A 20469-nucleotide genomic window follows, 5' to 3' on the forward strand; every position below is an offset into this window, starting at 1 on the left:
GATAATGGTGATATTAGAATGTGTGTATTGCGGTTTGTGTATATTTGTTTACACACTGCTGTGTTGTGAAATTTAAATTATTACGATATATATATATTTGATGGAAATAGAGATGGTAAATTTTTTTGGGTTGTCGTGAAATTCCTTTTTTGACCTCGTTGACATTTGACCCCTAATGTAATCACTTCCATTTTGTATACAATTCAACAGTTTTACAAACATATACTTCTACCTACAGATGGAAATGAAAATTGTAAATGCAATTTCATCTAAATGACCAAAAATAGTCACTTGCCCGATTAATATTAATTATATTTGTTTGCACGTCCTACATCGTGATATTTTTGCTCTCGGGATGATTTGCTTAGTAATCAATTCATCGATTATTGGGTTATTGAATAATCCTTTTGTCATTTTCTGAGCTAGCATGTACCGTTTTAACCCTTTGTTTGCAATTTCCTTATGGAAAGATATGTCATATGGCATAGATTTTCGAGTGTTGAATGAAAAATGTTGCTTTATCAGATGGTTTTCTACCAAAATAGCGCACCGAGATCGTATGGCGATATCGTTAGCAAACGTCAGCACAATACGTCGTTTGTGAGCCAACTCTTGTCTTCCAAAGGATTTCGAGTCTTTACTTTGCTCGCCAAGCACAACACAGCTGCGGATGTCTTTGAAGTTTGTCCCAGTCCGGTGGAATGGTCGCGGCTTGAGCACGTCAAGGAGGATTAACAGGCGGGATGAAAGGATAGCAGAATGAATGGAGTGCTAGACCATAGGAAGCCCTTCTCTCTCATGCTTTAATCTCACACACAAAAAAGCGAAAGAACGAGACGTCGACAGCTATGGACGTCCAATCCTTTTGAAATGGGAGGTTTGGCAGCAAATGCACCAAGGCCGTATCCTCCTGCGTTAAATGGATTGGACATGTACTAGTGATAAACTCATTGAAATTCATGGCCGACGCAAGAAAAAGACCTTTGTTTGCCCCTACCAAAATGGCCGCAGGGTGGCGGCCATGTTGGTAGGGGCCAATTTCTTTGAGGTCAATGCACTGATTTAAAAAAAAAAGTCATAACTACCTCATTTCTTTCAAATGTTATCAATGTCAACGCATTTATTTTATCAGTGCCTGTCATTGACAACGCAATATGTCCAATCTTTTTGAAGTGGGAGGTTTGGCAGCAAATGCACGAAAGCCGTATCCTGCGTTAAATGGATTGGACATGTACTAGTGATAAACTCATTGAAATTCATGGCGGGCGCAAGAAAAGACCTTTGTTTGCCCCTACCAAAATGGCCGCAGGGTGGCGGCCATTTTCCCTGTCTTCAAAGTCAATGCACTGATTTAAAAAAAAAAAATCATTACCTTATTTCTTTCAAATGTCAACACATTTATTTACTCAGTGCCTGCCATTGACAATGCAATATGTCCAATCCAGTTGAAGTGGGAGGGTTGGCTGCGAATATGAAGATAAACTAATTGAAATTCACACCAATGGGTTAACGTGGCTCATTTGAGGCGGATATTACCATCCTTGCGAGTGATTTCCTGTTCATTTGGTCCACCCACCGTACCGCCGTGCAGCTTCTCTCGCCGCAATAATAAATACGCGTACGATTTGCATACGGTGCCCCCGGTGTCGCCTTAAAGCCGACGTGCCCGGGATACGCGTGGCGTTAAAGAGACAGTGATTGATCCGTCGCCAGATTGTTTATTTTGCCGCTTTGGGCGATGATGGATGATGATTGGCGTGGGGTGAAGACGACGCGCGTGCACCTTAAAGAAAATCCCCCCTCCCCCCACCCCCGCCAAAATAAAAGCTAAATCTGTCACCTTTCACCGCCACATTTTGCCATTCAAAGAGGCCCCAACCTTTCTCCGATTCCATTCGGGTTTGTCCAGGGACGGTAAATCCGCAAGTGTGATTGACAGGTCCTTTGGAGTAAGAGTGGCTTTTAGGCCAGGCCAGGGAAGGTGAACTTTGACCCCCCCCAGGCCTCACCACCTGCTCACCCGGAACATTCGCTTTTCCTCGTCAAAAGAGATCAGGCGTCCATTGTCGTCCATGGCAGCCATTTTTTTTTGCTTTCCTGCAGGAAACGCTACTACAAAGATGAGTTTGACATCCCTGCTGTAACACATTTTAAGATCTTTTTTTTTTCTTTTCTTTTTGACGAGCGCATGAAGGTTGGCGCGTGGCCCACATTCCCGCGCTGTGACATCCGCAAGAGTCGGAGGAAGCGGCGCAGCACCGGGTTATTTTTAGCCTAGACGGCTTTCGTACACATGCAAAAAAAAAAAACCATACACACACATGCACGTCTGCCTTCACGAGGAAATGTTGCATTAGTGGCACAGATGACGTTAGCTTTTGCGAAGTCAACAAGAGGGGAGCCAAAATGGCAGCAAGTCATCACTTTTTGCACCATACAAAGAAAATAAAACCCAGAAATCGGCAAAATGTGAAAATAAATACTAGAAATGACAATGTACTGTTACGCTCTTCAATTTAGAGCTTGATTTATTTAAAATAATACACAAATTAAATGTATTTGAACTTTTTTCCATGCTCAAGGGTGTCAGACTCGGGTTGGTTTGCGGGCCACTTTAACGTCAACTTGATTTCACGTGGGCCGGACCATTTTAGATATAATATTTAGATTTTTTAATATTATAAATGGATTAAAAAAACTGGATTAAAATCCCTGAATATTCAGTTTTTTATAGATATAAAACAATGTTTATTTTAGCTTTTTTTCTATATATTTTTAGATTTTACAAAATGATTTTTGAACTAAAAACACAGAAAAATGGATTAAAAAATGACAATTATTGATTTAAAAGGGGGAAAATCAGGAAATGTAATATACATCTATACTCTTCATTTTAATTTGATCTTAAAACAGAAAGTCAGCACTCATCATTTACTTTCCCGGGCCACACAAAATGATGCGGCGGGCCAGATTTGGCCCCCGGGCCGCCACTTTGACACCTGTACCATAGATCATCAAATTATTGACTGAATTGAAATGAGTTTCTTATTAGGAGACTCCTAATCTAATTGAACACTGAACGAACATTTGCTGCCAACCCTCCCTCTTCAAATGGAATGGACATCTCGTGCTGTCAATTCTAAAAGACAGATTTTTCGTCCCTGTTCCGCTGTGTATTTGAATGAGTTCATCGTAAGTAGACGTCCAAGACATGTAATGTGGGAAGGCTGGCAGCAAATGAGTGTTTGAGTGGTGACCCATTTTTTTTTAATAGATTGGACGTCTATAGGCGTCATAGTAAGTCAAGGAGGATCGAAAGCCAATTTTCTTTGGATGAGTCTGCGAGCAAAACTCTCCAAGGACATCTCGCAATGCCGTCTATCTTTGTTGGGGGGCGCTTTGGAGTTGTTTTGCGTGTGTGAGGGCGTACTGTAAACACACACACACCAGCGGTGCAATGGGGTCCCAGTGCTCGTTAGCGACAACCCGCTAGATCCGATGGGAGTGGGGGGCGGGTTTTTTTGTCTGGGGGTGGGGGGCACACATTTGAATGCCAAATGGAGCATTGTGGGAGGGGCTTTTCCTCATCTTAGCATCTTTGATCCTATCATGTAAATGATTTCATATTTATAACATGAATATTTTTCATTTTCGATTATGTGTCCTGTTGTTGATTTATTAACGTCCTTGAGTGTGTTGCTCTAAATTATTTTTATATTTATATTTTAAAAAAATCAGCATTTATTTTTATAAAATAAATAACCAAAGATTTTGTTCAATATGACATTTTAAAAGCAGTTAGAAATTTGTTTGTTAAGTAAGACATGAAAATAAATCATTGTCTTCCAAATGGCTGACTTTAGATTGAGTGGTAAACACGTTAAATTTGGAAAATATTTTTTTTTAAATCAGCTTTTATTTTTATAAAATAAATAACCAGATTTTATTCAATATATGACATTTTAAAAGCAGTTAGAAATTTGTTTATTGAATAATACATGAAAAGAAATCATTGTTTTCCAAATGGCTGCCTTTAGATTGAGTGGTGAAGCATTAATTTTTATAAATCAAATAACTAAATAAATAAGGATTTTCTTCAATATATGACATTTTAAAAGCAGTTAGAAATTTCTTTGTTAAATAAGACATGAAATTAAATCATTGTCTTCCAAATGACTGCCTTTAGATTGAGTGGTAATCACATTAAATTTGGAAAATATATTTTTTAAATCAGCATTTATTTTTATAAAACAAATAACTAAATAAATAACCAAGATTGAGTGGTAAACACATTAAATTTTGGATTATTATCACAACATTTCAAAAGAAAAGACTCATTTGGAACGGAGACAAAAAGCACAACAGTCCAAGCATGTTTGAATAAAATCAAAACGTGAACGTATTTTCATTCGTGGCGACCTTGTCATTAACAACTCAAAATTTGAAAAGAATCCAGTGAGTGAATGAGGTTAGAAGAAAAAGAAAACCTTTCAAATGCCAATCTGATTCAAGAAAAAAAAAAAAAGAACAAGTCACAAACATGCAATTTTCTTCTGTTTTAACTTGTTTGGCTGTTTGTTTGAACGCACGTTTATCTTCCCATCTTCTTCTTTTTAGGACGACAGCGATGGGATCCCGTGGTCGGAGGAGCGGCTGATGCGAAAGGTGCTTTACCTTTCCCTCAAGGAGTTTCGGAGCGCGCAGAAACGCCAGCCGGACGGCCATGGGAGCGCCGAGCAAAACGGTACGTCCGCTGCTGGCTCTAATTTTTGGCCTTTTGTTCTGGCCACTTCCCGCCTATCGGCTTTCTTCTGTGCCCTGGGGAATATCGTATCTTTGGCTCTCTTCTTCCCATTTGGCGCAGCGTCGCTGATGGAGGAGTTGGACGCCGGCCAGAAAGAAAGGAGAGCCGGCGTCGCTTCCCATTAGCTCCGCTACGTCCCGTTAGCTTCACTTGAATCCCAAATTTATCTTGAGGTTAAGAAATGTACTTCTAAAAAAATATAAATGGAATACGTACATGAAGATGAAATGGAAATTGAAAAATGCTCAAGAAATTTTAAGACAAAATCAAATCAAATGAAATAGAAGAAAATATAGATGAATTACAAATGGAACTATTTAAAAAAATAAGGAAAAGATAAAAAATAAGCATATACTATTTTTTTTAAAGATAATTATATACACATTATTAATAGTACTAATAGATACCCAAGTATAAGGCTTTTTTAGTAAAGTTATGTTTACCTTTTTAGTAAACAAGTCTCATATTTGGGCAACAATTAGGACTATTAATTAATCCCTCTTTATTTTGTAAATGTGTGTATATATATAAAATTAGATTTTTAAAAATAATTTACTTTATGCTTATTTTTTATCTTTTTTTAAGGATTTTTCTCTTTAGCTGCATTTTTCTTCTTAATATTCCCATAATTCATATTTTTTACTGTATTTTTACATATGTAGTCCTGTAATACAAACTCATTTGGATTGGACGTGTACTAGCGATAAACCCGTTTTTATTATTCCCATAATTCATATTTATTTACTGTATTTTTACATATGTAGTCCTGTAATACAAACTCATTTGGATTGGACGTCTACTAGCGATAAACTCGTTAGCAGAAAGAGTTTATGTAAATTCAGGCATCAAGGGCTAACTGTAGCGATCCTAGATAAAGGTAAATAAGATATGTCGCATTTTAGCCATCTAGCTAGCAGGGCTAACAAGCTTCACTGTGGCTTTTCGTTCCCCTCGTATAAACAAACCCGATATAAAACGCCCCTTTGTTCCCGTTTCATATCGTGTCGTGGCGTTAACGGTGCGCAGGCGGCGGGGAATTTATGGAAAGCGTCCAATCTGCTTAAAATTGTGGAGAAGTTAGCAGCCCGTCGACTACCATACGTCGGGACGGTTAATTGCACGTGGCCCGGCTCCCAATTACGATGAGAAATCCCAAACAAATGGCTGCTTTTCATAACTAAACGGCGCCCCTCCGGGGAATTTGAGGTAAACGTCAAGAGGCGACGAGCTCAGTTAAGCGGGCATGAATCTGATTAGCATCAAGAGCTATCAGGAGGCCGCTTTGCGCATCACTTGGCGCCAATCGCCCTCCCCGTATGCGTCCCCTTTCCAGCGCTGCCCCTCAGGCGGGCGCTCATGTGCGACGTGTCAAACAAGTCTTCAGTCAAGCAAGAGCGGGCTAATGAACGGGACCACGCTTGCTCGCTTGCTCGCTTGCTCGCTTGCTCGCTTGCTCGCTTGTTTGTTTGCTCGCCTTCTTCCGGGACGTCGCTCAAAAACCCCCCTAAAATCCCCACACGAGCAAATTAATGAGCGTCATTCTCACGTGAGTTCATCTTGGGACTTTCAAAGTCAAAAGCTAACGAAGACCCCGCCCGCCACGGCCTGCTTTTCTCATTGAGGTCACGGTTGGGAGTTATCCAAATTGCTAGTATGTATGTTATTTTTAACCTTTTTACAGTGGTACCTTGAGATATGAGCTTAATTCGTTCCTGGACTGAGCTCGTATGTCAATTTACTCGTAACTCCAATGAATGTTTCCCATAGAAATGAACTAAAATCAAATTCATTCGTTCCAACCCTGTGAAAAAACAACCAAAACAGGAATTGGATTGGAAAAACATTTTTTTTTCTTTTAATTCGCCATCTATTAACAAAGTAACAAATAACTAGTGGTTTAATAGTACTAAAATGTGTTTAATAGTACTAAAATTAGACGAATTAGACTTTTTGCACGGCAACGTGCTCATAACATAACAAACAAATTTAAATGAACTTGGATTACAATGCAGACACTCAAAAATAACTTGAATCGAACCTTACACTAAACCTAATTCTAATTTTGTTTTAAACACGGGCAGACTTGTAATCTCCGTCATGCGGAAGTGTTACTCACGACGGCGTCGGCGTTTGTCCGCTTCCCGACCACATTGACGCCGACCCGATGACTCGACCGTGGCTTACGAGCCTCGACCTGTTGGAGATGGCATCAACAGATGTGCCTCCCGTGATCAAAGCTGTAGAAATTCAACAATTGGAACAAGTTGTTCACTTCCTGAAGCGAAGGCGCCATGTTTGAAGCTCGTTGCTCATTATTCCGTCAGACTGTTAGCCTTCTTTCAAATTTAGGGCCAAACAGAGGGTCATAAAATACAGTCTTCCTCCAATACTATTTTTTTGGGGCTCCTATTACTTTTCCAAATGATAATAATTATAAAAACAACTTTTAAACTGTGAAATAATTGCTTTTGACAGTAGGCGTCCAATCCATTTGAAGTGGCAGAGATGGCAGCGTATGAGCAAAATGGATTATTGGGGCGTCTTCTAGTTATAAAGTAATTGGTGTTAGGGTGCATCTTGGCCAGAGGAAGAACACATTTATTTTAACTCCTTGGCTGCCATTGATGTTAATAGACGTCCTATCTATTTGGAGTGGGAAAGTTGGCCTTCAATTGCTAGTGATAAAAGCAATGAAATTCCCAGCAGAAGGATGATTGGTCAACACACAACTGGAATTCATCTTGGAAAAAGTGTCCGTCCAGTGGTCTTTTTTTTTGGGATTGTGTGTGTGTGTAGCTGGCGGCCATCTTGTGTGGGGCGACTAGTGTTTTGAAAGGATATATTGCACCGCATTGACATGCTATTTCTGAGTAATCCCGATATTTATAATGTTATTATTGTGTCGCATCAGTGCTAATGCTAATTAAATGTCCACTTTAATTTTTAACTCCTTGGCTGCCATTGATGTTAATAGACGTGTAGCTGGCAGCCATTTTGGGTGGGGCGACTAGTGCTTTGAAAGTATATATTGCACCGTATTGACATAATTTCTGAGGAATCCTGATATTTATGATGTTATTATTGTGTCGCATCGGTGCTAATGCTAATAAAATGTCCAATTTAATTTTTGAGGCTGAAAGATTTGAACTCCGTGGTTGCCATTGACGATGGTAGACATCATTCGTTTGTTAGGTTTCTCCTGATGATGAACTCGTATAGAATTTTTTAAATAATTGTTAGGTTTAACCTTTGTCGGCCAATTAAAAAGGCTCTGCCAGGAAGCTAGGATTTAAACTCGCCACACCTCGGGCCAATGGAATTCCACCTCAGGCACGGGCTCGTCCTAGAAAGCATTAAACCCCTTAGCACTTGGAAAGGCCGCCGTTTTGAACTTGGTGAGTCACGGATTGTTTTTTTTTCACAAGCTGAATTGAAGGAGCGGCTTGCCAAACCTCGAAACCGCTCGGGAACGCCGACATTTTTTGAGTGATTGGCCACCCCCAAAGCCCCCGATTGCCAATATCGCGCTCGCTCTTGTGAAATCGCAGCAGCTCGGCGTGCGAATGGCTTAGCGACTCATTAAAGTGGCGATATCATTTTGAAAGGCGCCGTGACTCCTTCTCGTGGAATGCGCCGCTCGTCTTTGATTTCAGGAAACGTCTCGCTTGTTTTGTGTCGTTCCACTCGACCGGTTCGCTAAATATTTAACGGGGGTGCACACCTTGGTTGCGGTGTCCGATGAGTTTAATAGGTAAAATGAGAACGTTTAACTCTTTGGCTGCCATTTGTGGCACATGTGTCAAACTGAATATTCAGGGCTTTTAATCCAGTTCTTTTAATCCATTTATTAAAAAAAAAATCTAAATATTATATCTAAAATGGTCCGGTTGAGTTGAACCAACCCAAGTCACACCCTGATCTAGAGCTAGCATTAAGCTAACGTAGAAGTTACCAAAAAGCAGCCAGTGAGTAAAATTCGCTTAACATTACAAACCACGTGCAAAACCAAAACAAAAAAATGTTTATCTTAATTTCTTTAAAAAAATTTTTTTTAAAAAAAGAGAGTACTACTTTGCTCTTCACTTTCAAATCTGAATCTTTCAAAATTACTGTTGGGCCAAAAACAAAAAAATAGATGGAAGAAATTGATTTTGGTAGTTATTTTATTTATTTTAGTATTGCTTTTTGTGCATTTTTTTTAAAAATCACTTTCTGTTTTAGTGACCTTTATACCTAAAAACAGATCTGAGGGCTGTCAATGGCAGCGGAAGAGTTAAATGAGGTTTTACTCTTTGAGAAGTTGTTCCTCCATTCCGGATCGTTCCGTTGTGTTGCTATGCGTTTGCTGGACTGTGATTGGTGGAGAAACAGCAAGTGACACTGGCAGCTTCAGGAAATCCGAAAAGATAACAAATAGGAAAATAAGAGAGCAAATGATGCCTTTTCATCCAAAATGCAAATGTTAGTTTTCTCCCCCGCTAACGCCGATCCTCCTTTTCCAGGCTCCTTAGCCAACGGGCCGCTGAACGGCTCGGTGTCCTTGAGCGGCCACAAAGACGGCGTCTCGCTGCTCGCGTCGGGCCAGGACGAGGACGGCGACTTCGGCGAGGATGGCCCGGCCAAAAAGAGGTGAGACGCTTGTTTACGGAAGCCCCCGTGTCGGGTTTTTTTTTTGTGTGCCACGCCTTGACGAGCCATCAAAGCGGCGCTGGGAAGCGAGTTCCCCGCCAAGGGGTGGGGGGCGTTGGTAGCAGATGTCCTTCTGTAATGAGGAGGCTATTCAAGAGCACCTGCCTTCTTCTCCGTCACATGATACTGACTGGAACAGCACGTTTTAATCATACGTACAGTTCCTTGTACATTTGGGGTGACCGTTTGAACTCACCGGACGTCCAATTCAATTGGACGGACGCGGACGTGGAGGGAATGATAGGAGGTATTTGTCCCCAAATCAACCAAATTAAACTCATTGGCTGTTGTCACGGCAATAGATGTCCAAGTTAGTTGGACAGTGAGAGGCTGGCAGCAATCATGGAGGTTGTCCGTGGGAGCCAATGAGTTGAAAGTAAATGTTCTTATTCGTCTTATTTAACTTTTTCATTTTTTAATGACAAGTACTGATGATTTTTTTTAAATTTTTGCTGAACTCCCATTGGTGGCGCTAAACAAAAATAGTTCATATTCTTAATAAATGATGTATAATCACAAATATTCTAATGTCGAATATAGTCTAAAACTTTATAAGGTAATGCCTTTTTTTCAAACTGGAAACAAAAATATTCAAGTAAAACCAAATTCTGTATCAATTAAAAATGTTATCACTGGTTTACCCCAATTTTTTATCCAACAAAAATCCTGATTACTAAAATTGTATGTATTTTATTTTTTTTAAATAGCTTGAATGGGGGGAAAAACAACATTGAAATTATTCTTTTAAAAAAAGTTATTTATTCTTGCGTGTTAAATTTGTACTCATTTTTTAAAGCAATTCTTCTTCGTAAAATGGCAGCGAATGACAAAAATGGAGTGACTTAGTCTGATTATTTGCTCCCGGAGACGTCCGAACGACCCAAACAGGAAGAGGAAGTGACCCCGCTGGCAGAATAGCCTAAACAATGCGCCACCAAGGTGCAATCAATTTTTTTTTTTGTTGGCGCGAGCTTGGCCACGGGGTTCAAGCGCAGGCCAACCCCCTTTGGGCGCCTTTCATTCTCGTCTGGCGTCGACATCCCAAAGAAAAAGCCTTTCTGTCCCGCGCTAATGAAACCACGGCCGAAGCCGCGCTTGGCATCCGACGCCGCCGCCGGCGTTTTGCCCCTGGCCCAAGCCTAAAAGGGGAGGGAGGGACGGTGGTCTTTTGGGGAAAGCAGAAAGACAGGTGCGGGGGGCATTTTTGCCAGCCGGCGACGCGCTTTGCCAGTTTTTGAGAGCTGGACGACGTGTGTTTGTTTGCTTTCCCACGCCTTTTCATCCGCGTTGCGGTCCCACTTCACAGGGACGACGGGACCCTCGGAGTACCGCCCGATACTACCACTATCAGGAAATCAACCTAGCATACAAGAGAAAAAAAAAATTCAAAAAAAAATATTCCTAAGAGAATATTATAGTGCGAGATTTTACGACGACACGATAATATTATTCCTACCGTATTTTCACGACTATATGGCGCATCACATTTAAAGGCGCAGTGTCAGTGACGAGTGCTATTCTCCTGTATTCCATACACTTAATAATATAAAATAACAAATATTCTAATGTCAAATATATTCTAAAATAGTAAATATTTATTTATATTAATCCCATATATATATATGTATATGTATGTATATGTATATATATGTATATGTATGTGTATATATGTATATATATATATGTATACATATATATAGATATATAGTTTAAAAATGTTAGAATCACCTTTTTTTGTTTCCAATCTGAAGGCATTTAGTACGAAAATCATTTTTTTTTTTTCAAATTAAAAACTTTATTGATGCCAAACATTCCGAACAAAAATAACACTCTCTCAAAATGGCGTTTCCCGGTTTAAAAAAAAAAAAAGGCATTACCTTCCGTTCCAGCGTATTTAGCGGCTCTCCTCAATTTCTCGCCGCCGCGTTATCAGCGTTTAACCGTAACGACGGCGCCAACGAGCTCCACCGCCGAGCCCCCCCCCCATTTGACAAAGCCGACACCTGGCTTTGATCGGAAGGAATTTAGGCGATTTTCCGTTTCAATTTTCCGCCCCCGACGCCAACAGATGAGACGTCTGTCGCCGTCATTGGCGGGCAAAAGGTGCGGTGTGTTCCCGAGCTGCACCGGGGAATCCAATTGGCCGAGTCTGAGAGGCGCCGCCGCGTAGGGGAAGAAGGCCCGAGAGGCAGGAAAGGAGAAAAGTGGGGGAGATTATCACAGGATGTCCCCCTTTCATTCCACCCAGAACGTAATCCACCTTTCATCCGTCCCTTCCTGCTCTTATTTCTGACATTACACGTTTCCTGCCAGGAATTCTGAGTAAAGGCCAGAAAACAGGTGAAAGGTAGTAAGCCCACTGCAACCAAGCCCCCCAAAAATATATTGATTTTGCCCAATGTAAAAATCAAACAAATAAAAGGGGTCATCATGGGTCTTTAAGTAAGTTAATTTTACTTGGAGTACATTTTTTGAAGGTGATTTTTACTTTGAGTAGTTTTTGCACCGCCTTATCAGTTTGTTGAAAGCAACTTTTACCTTGTTAATTTTTAAATCTGTGAAATTTTAGAGCAATAGTTTTACTTTAGTAGATATTTTTGGGGTACTTTTTTCCATTTCCGGCCTTTTTTTACAAAGCAACTTTAACCTTGAGTCAATTTTTTAATCAGTGAAGTTTTAGAACAACAGTTTTACTTTAGTAGATATTTTTGGGGTACTTTTTCCATTTCCTGCCATTTTTTGCAAAGCAACTTTTACCTTAAGTAAATTTTAAATGAGATACTGTTCACTTTGAGGGAAATTTTACAGAATTAATTTTACTTGTAGATCATTTTTTGGTACTTTTTCCCCTTTTTAAAGCAACTTTTACCTTTAGTAAATTTTAAATGAGGTACTATTCACTGAGTTAAATTTTACAGAATTAATTTTACTTGTAGATCATTTTGGGGTACTTTGTCCATTTTTTTAAAGCAACTTTTACCTTAGGTAAATTTTAAATGAGATACTGTTTGTTCACTTAACATTGAGTGAAATGTTACAGAACTAGTTTTATTTTTGGCGTACCATTTTTCAAAAACTCCTTTTTGCTGAGTAAGTTTTCATCAATGTAAATTCACATCTAGAGGAAAAAACAAAAGGAAAGTAAATCTCCGCTGGTTCTAAAGATCCGAGACTGATCCCAGGTCAGATTTTCCACTCGACCCCCATCACGGTAATCCAAGAATACCGATCCAAAGTCGGCGGGCCGTAATTGCGTCCAGATGGTCCATATGTCGGCGATCAAAAGACGAAGCCGATCGCAGCTGCTTTGGCTTTGGCCGCAAAGCTGAATATACATGTTTATGTACACCTCGGCCCACCGGGCCCGCCGTTTACATCAAAGGATTAAAAATCGGAAGGGGTGGGGGGTCGGGGGGGGGGGTCAATAACGTGCACCTACTCGGTTCCGTGTTTGCCGGCAAGACGTCCAATCCATTTGAAGTGGGAGGCTGGAAGAAATGGATTTAATGACACGACAGAATTTTGCTAGTCATTTTATTTATTTTAGTATTTATTGATTTTTGTGCTATTTTTTTTAAAATAAAAAATCACTTTCTCACAATTGCCCCTGGAAACTGCACATGTTCCATGTAGCTTTACCACCCACATTGTGCTAACTAGCTCATGCTTGACTTGCAATAAAAATATCATAAAGAGAATAGAGGTAATCAAGGCACCCACGGCGTGCATTTCCAGGCATAACCTCGTTGCGCCGGCGGACATCTTGACAGCATCAAACTCCACTTTCTCTCCCCGACAACATCCGTAGACTGCCATACTTGAATGCTAACGTCGGCTACGGCGTTAGCATCGGCTATGCCAGATGTTTGAAATTTGTGCTTCGCGAACGACCAAGACAAAGACGAACATTCATCAAGGTCTATGCCACTTAAGGCTATTTGCTGACATTGGGAGACCCTGGTGAACTTTGACCCGGACCCCCCGGGCAGCTGACCCCTGCCCAGTAATCAGGCTCATTTCATTTGAGGAGTCGAAGGAGAATATTTGGCTGGTTAAGCAAAATTGCTGGGGTATTTGGAACACATTTTTTCAATTTTTAAAAAACAATATTTTCTATAAATACACTAATAACTTGCGTTCCGGGACCGAGCTCGTATGTCAATTTACTCGTATCTCAAATCAAATGTTCCCATAGAAAATAGCTAAATACAAATTAATATGTTCCCACCCTCTGGAAAAAAAAAATATTACAATGGAAACACATCTTTTTAATTGTTCTAATTCAACACCTACGCACACAAAATAACATATCTATCTAGTGGTTATGATCTGCAATAAAATGTGACATTATCGTGTACAGTATTGTACGGAGTTCTTACGTATGAGATACGAACGTGTCAAGTCTCTCACCTCCGCCGTTAGCTGCTACTGTTAGCAGCTACCGTTAGCGGCTAATGTTAGCGGCTAACGGCGGAGGAGAGAGACATGACACGTTCGGTTCGCTACACTGTGACACTACGTAACATGACATAAACTTTAACTTACTTTAACTAACTTACTTTATCTAACTTACTTTAACTAACTTACTTTAACTAACTTACTTTAATTAACTTACTTTAACTTTAACACTCGTACGTCAAGGTATTACTGTACTTGTTGTATGTCATCACATTTTTAAGCGAGTGTTGAAACAAGTGATTTCATGCTAGTATTTTGTAAAGGTTTTTTCCCCCTTAACTACAGATTTCAAAAAGTGACGTTTAGTGTGCATTCATAAAATAACGTTACAGCTGATTAAACAGGAGGAAGGTTGTTAACGTGTTTCCTGGATTTTTGCCTTTTAAGGCGTAATAAGCAAAAGTTAACGAGTGATTTATTAAGGCAACTGTGGTTTGTCAATATATCAGCCAGTGGGTTAATCATCCTCATTTTTTTCCCCAATCTTGAGTGCCCCGCGACTAATTGCGACCCGGCAGCCATTAAAGGTGCGGCCACTTTTTGAGGAAATGGAAAAAAAAAAATACTCGCACAAGCGCTCCATTTCAGCGTAGAAGCACGGAAAGTGAAGGGTGGGACGCATTAAGGCCCGCGCGCCCATTTAATCCCTCTTAAATGGGAATTATGCATTACTGACAAAGAGATATTGCTTGCACTAGACAAGTGAGTGTGTGTGCACTTGGCATCCATTAAGTGGAAACAAAACAAGCGGCGGCAGCTGAGTGAGCCTGTACGAGTGTTGGCTGAGCGCGAAGCCAAAAGCAGGAGAAACAAAGCGGGGCGGGGGGGCTTGGAAGAGGGGCCAACTCTACTTGACACGCACTAGGTTTCCTACAAGTGAGCAGAAATTATAGCCTTGGCGTGGAAGGAAAGCCCAGCGTCTTCTTATATGTCATTTATGACTGTTTATAGGAAGAGTGTGACAATATCTTGATATACAGTGGTACCTCGAGATACGAGCTTAATGCGTTCCGGGACTGAGCTCGTATGTCGATTTTTCTCGTCACTCAAACGGACGTTTCCCATAGATATGAACTAAAAATAAATGAATTCGTTCCAACCCTCTGAAAAAACACCCAAAACAGGATATTGGATTGGAAAAACATTTTTGTTTGTTCTAATTCGCCATCTATTAACAAAGTAACAAATAACTAGTGGTTTAATAGAACTAAAATGTGTTTAATAGTACTAAAATTAGACGGAGAGACTTTTTACACGGCAATGCGCTCGTAACATAAGATAAACACATTTAAATGAACTTGGATTACGATGCGGACACACTCAAAAATAAGTTGAATCTAACTTTACACTAAACTTAATTCTCATTTTGTTTTAAATTTTGATAACTTCCTTCTCCCGGGTTGGCTCTATTGGCCCCGCCTCCACCCTGACTTTCAGATCGAGGGCTGTTTGCTTTTGTCTTCCCTTCAAAATATTCCCAAAATGATGCACACAAATGTCCTCACAATAGGATAACACACGACTACTTGCCAACGAGAAGTAGTTTATACTCCTCTCGTATTAGCGAACAAGCTCCGCCATTCGCACTGACTAACGGGAAAAAAAACACAGAATAAATGCAACGCTTCGCCCAGTGCTCGCAGAGACATTACAACGAGGGAGTTGCGACCGGAAAGACAGTGGCCATGATGTTCTTATGAGCAGCCTCTCGCGTCCGCTATCTGCTCGTATATCAAGATTTGTCTCGTATCTCAAGATAAATATCTGCTCCAAATTTTACTCGTATCTCAAATTGCTCGTATGTCGAGGTACCACTGTATCGCCATATTTTACAACTGCTAATTTGGAATAGAATTCAACTTTCTGAATGAATGAATTTTGGGGTCTCTTATTAGTCGTGTCATTGCAGTTTGAATCAATTACATTTTGGGTTACTTCTTTCCAGGGGTAGGCAATATGTCCATTTGTTAAGAATCAAATCTAAATGTCTTTTTTCTTTTTTTTTGTTCCCCCCAGGCCTCGCTTGCAGGCTCAGAGGAAGTTCGCCCAGTCGCAACCCAACTCACCCAGCACCACCCCCATCAAGGTGGCCGAGCCGGCCGCCCTCAACGTGGGCCCGGCCGCCCCCGCGTTGGCGGCCGCCCCCTCGTCGTCACCTCCGACGCTCTCATCGTCATCGTCGTTCGCCACCTCGTCTTTGTCGTCGTCCATCCAGGACCTGTCTCGGCGGAAGCCCAAGACCGAGGACTTCCTCACCTTCCTCTGCCTTAGAGGTACAAATGCACTAACAATACACTTTTTAGCATGCTAAGCTAATTGAAACATATGATCTGGTGAAACCAGGGATGCACTGCACTCCATTTCAACTCATTCATTCATTACCACCCTAGTATTATCCGCAGAGTATGTGCTCTGATAGTTGGTAAAAAGTTGATATTAGAAAAATCCATTGCCAGCGATAGTTCAAACGAATGCTGCCAATTAAATCTCATAATACTTGTATAATGACAATATAAGCATTCAATTCAATTCAAAACCCATGGATTGGGCATGTTAACATCAGTCAGAGTTAAATAAATGAAATCCAGGAAGTCCACTTTTATTTTCTAAAAAAAATAAAGGACACCTTTGTTTTTTAGGGAAGTGGTTTATATACTATTAATATTTTTAGGAAATCAACTTTATTTATTAGTATAGATTTTATTGTTATTTTGACCCCTTTAATGCTTGACTTTTTTATCAAATCTATTCAGAGAAACAAACATTAAAATTTGGGTAATATAGGTACTAGTTAAAAAAATAGATGATTGCTTTCTCAAAAATAAAAATAGTTATTATAATACGTGCAATAGAAATAAATAAAATAAAGTTAGAGAAGTATTCCGTTCAAGTTTGATGATAATCCCTTCATTCGTTCTTGAGTTATCATCGCACATTTCCTTTTCTGACCTGTGACCTTTGACCTAATTTCCCTTAAATGTAATGACCTCTTTCGTTTTACATTACAGACATCCCGCGAGTTTGATAATCCCTTCATTTGTTCTTCCCTTATCGCAAAATTCCTTTTCTGACCTTTGACCCCAAATCGTAATCACCCTTTTTTTCCATTTCACATGACAAACACGTTTTCACAAGTTTGATAACAATCACTTTATCCGTTCTTGAGTCATCCCGAACAACCTTCGCGGCAGTGAATAAAAAAAAATACTACACAATAAAAATATATAAAATAAAGTCTCTTTATAAGACCCGAAAGAATCACTTCCTCCAACAAAACAGTAACTGATCGCGACATCATGAGTTATGAGTCCCGCTTACTCATAACTATGTTGTGAAACTATAAAAACACACGTTTTTATTTGGAAAATAGGACTTTAACACCAAGCGTAAAAGATACGGGCCATGTGAAAACAAATGTAGCATCAATCTGAACATTGACGGCACACGCGAGGGACGCCATTTGGGATCTTTTCCCCTGCTGATTTAAAAACAACAACAAAAAAACATCTGTTATTGTCGCCATAGTAGACCTGCGGGCGCTTTGGGGCCTGACGCAACACGGGATCCACCGCGGCGTTTATGTGCCACTTGAGCCATCGCCAGGCGCTCCGCTGCCAACAGCGCTACAAGCTAGCTTGAGCGTAAATGCGTTATTTGCTCAGCTAGCCGCCGTCTTATCCGGGCGATAAGATAAGCAAGTCAATGAGTAACCGTGTGTAGACACGCGGCTGGAAGCGAAACAATCGACTTATGTAAGAGCGCCTGCCATCTCACGCGGAAGACGGCCGGTGCGACGGGTTCGACCGGAACGGTTTTACGCTAACTTAACGCCAGGAACGCAATGCGTTTGCTCCAGGGTGTAATTTGTGTTTTAGCGAATCCACAAAATCTGCATTCCAATGTCAACGTTATAAAATGTTGAGTACTGATGATTTTTTATCTTCCCCGTTATTTCCGCTGAACTCCCCTTGGTGGCGCTATACATCCAATCCATTTTGAGGAGCGGATGAACGTTCTCCCAAACTGTTTTGGACAGCGCTAGCGCTATCAATGAGGATGAAATTCACATTTCAAATGACTTAAATGTCTAGTCAAAGTAAATAAAAAAATATTTATTATTATCTTCAGAGCTTTTAATATTTTTTTTTACATTTGTTTTAAATGCGAAAAGGTGAATAAGTTATTTAAACACATACATAGATATTGTTATCTTGAAAAAAGAAACTGCTGTTATTCTCTTGTTTTGTTTATTCAGTTTTGATTTAATTAGTAAACAAAAAAAGGAATGTTTAATCATTCACTAATGTTAGTTTAGCTTAGTGTCATGAGTATTTTTTTAATATAATTTTTAAATATAAGGTTTCATTCATTCAATGGATGTAGCTTTTTTCCTCAAGGGTTGCGGGGGGAGCTGGAGCCTATCCCAGCCAACTATGGGAATTGGTGGCCAGCCAGTTGCAGTTTCTAAATTTAGTTATCTTTTGTTTTTATGAATTAAAAACAACAAAATGACAAGACATATTGTTTCAAATATGTATATATATATATTTCAGCAACACTCTTATTTATTTATATATATTTATTAACTTATTTATTTATGTCTAGAATGTCTTCTGCTGTGTCTGTATTCTCACCCTCTTGCTACTGTGACAGTGAAATTTCCCAAATATGGGATGAACAAAGTTATCTAATCTAATGTAATCTAATCTAAATAGGGTCAACGAGATGTTGCTTTTCCGGCAAAGTTTCCGAGACTTTGAAAACTAGTCACTTGGCCGATAAGTGGTTAAATTCGCTGTTTTGGCCAGCGCTCGCTTAAAAGGGCCATGAGTCTTTCCTAGCGTAGTGCGTTAGCTTTGACTCATTTTTTCACTTCCACTAAAGGGGACAAAAGAAGGGTAGCCGGAGAGAATGAAAGGTTGGTAATTATCCGACTCGCACGGGAGCGCCGCTCCAACCCACCCACCCCTCGGCACCCCAGAGTCTCGTTAAAAATGACAACCCTAATAGACTCTTTCAGGCCTAATTATGATTTGTCCGCCGCCACAACTGAGCGTGGGATGATGAAAAGCCCTTGTAATTGGGGGATTGCCCGCCGGAGAAGCTTTCTATTTGTTTGTTTGCGTCGTCGTCGTCGTTCTAGTTTGAAAGATTTCGTTACCTCGGAGGCAAAAAAATTAGTCGGGCGTTTTGGAAAACATGCAACTCGATTGACTGGAATCTCAAGGTGATTTGGCAACACACGCTAACAAAGTTGTTCTGTGCAGATGATAAAGAATTTAATCGATTGAGTCATAATTGAGTTCGGGGGCCATTTTGTTGGTCTGCTAACACTACTCAACAAATGTTCTATTATCAAATGACTCCATAAATATTTTAATAGTGAATTGTTTAGAGACTTTTGAAGAAATAAGCAAATATGTTCTTATTTGTTTTTTATTTTAATTTAAAAGGTGGGGCCAGTAAATGTTCTATTATTTGTTAAATTGCTTCGGGATTTTTTTGTAATCGCGACATTTCTTGTAATCAAGTGCAATTTCCCCACAAAGTCCAACCGGATCATTTCCTGCACGATCTGTTTGCCATTGACCTTTTGACCCCGGCCGGGTCGGCGAGCCAAATTGCAAACATTTAGCTAATCAAGCTAATCATTCGGGTTTGAGTAGGTCAGTGCGTTCACGTCTGTACTTCCTCAACAAATGTAGTTGAACTCATTGGCTGCTGTTAACTTGGTTAGCCGTCCAATCCGTTGGAAGGGAGAAGGCTTGGCCGCCCTCCCACTTCAAATGGATTGGCCGTCTTCTAGCGGTAAACAAAAGAGTTACCTGCACTTGAATTTGTATTTGGAATATGTATTACCAATGATGCCTGGGAATAAACCCTGAATCTGCAAGATTTGCAATTCTGCCCAGTAACAAGTGAGCAGCCAAACGGATCATTTCCCCTAAATGTACGATTTTGGTGTTTTCTCTCAGGTTCGCCGGCCTTGCCCAACAACATGGCCTACTTCGGCAGCTCCCAGGAGGACGACGACTTTGGGGAGGCGGAAGACGAGCGCGATGACCATCTGAGGAATGGCGGCCATTTGCACGGCGTGGCGTGCGGTGGCCACGCTTCCTCTTCCTGCCATTCCACGCCACGCAAGGGCAAGCCCATCGTCAGGCAACCGCTCAACGGTCACGGTACAAAAATTCTATTCATCGAGACAAAAATGAAAAATATTGTAGACGTCAGGGATATTTGGTTTCGTTTAACTCGTTAATTAATATGAATTTTCAGCCATAATCCCTGTTTATTTTTTGGGGCAATGCCCTAAAATAAACAGTAAGTGATGAAAATGAATAGAAAATGACCCCAAATCAAAACAGTGACCCAAGATCAATAGAAAATATCCCTAAAAAGTAGCCAAATTAAAAGGAAGTTACATGAATCCAGTCATTAAAAAGAGCTAATCTGTGAATGCCCCTGAATTAACAGGACGTAACCAAAATAAACCGGATGTGACCTAGAAATGACCC

At 40.3% G+C, this 20469-nt stretch overlaps 1 protein-coding gene across 1 annotated transcript in view; it reads left to right on the plus strand.

Moving 5' to 3' along the window:
- Positions 1-20469, plus strand: part of jarid2b (jumonji and AT-rich interaction domain containing 2b) — a 50494-nt gene that overhangs the window by 19555 nt on the left and 10470 nt on the right. Inside the window, 4 exon segments of the mRNA XM_077590460.1 lie at positions 4618-4744; positions 9307-9433; positions 15968-16224; positions 19927-20133. Of these exon segments, the coding sequence (XP_077446586.1) occupies positions 4618-4744; positions 9307-9433; positions 15968-16224; positions 19927-20133 (718 nt within the window).

This window comes from Stigmatopora argus, chromosome 21, assembly GCF_051989625.1.
Source record: "Stigmatopora argus isolate UIUO_Sarg chromosome 21, RoL_Sarg_1.0, whole genome shotgun sequence".
Classification (NCBI taxonomy): domain Eukaryota; kingdom Metazoa; phylum Chordata; class Actinopteri; order Syngnathiformes; family Syngnathidae; genus Stigmatopora; species Stigmatopora argus.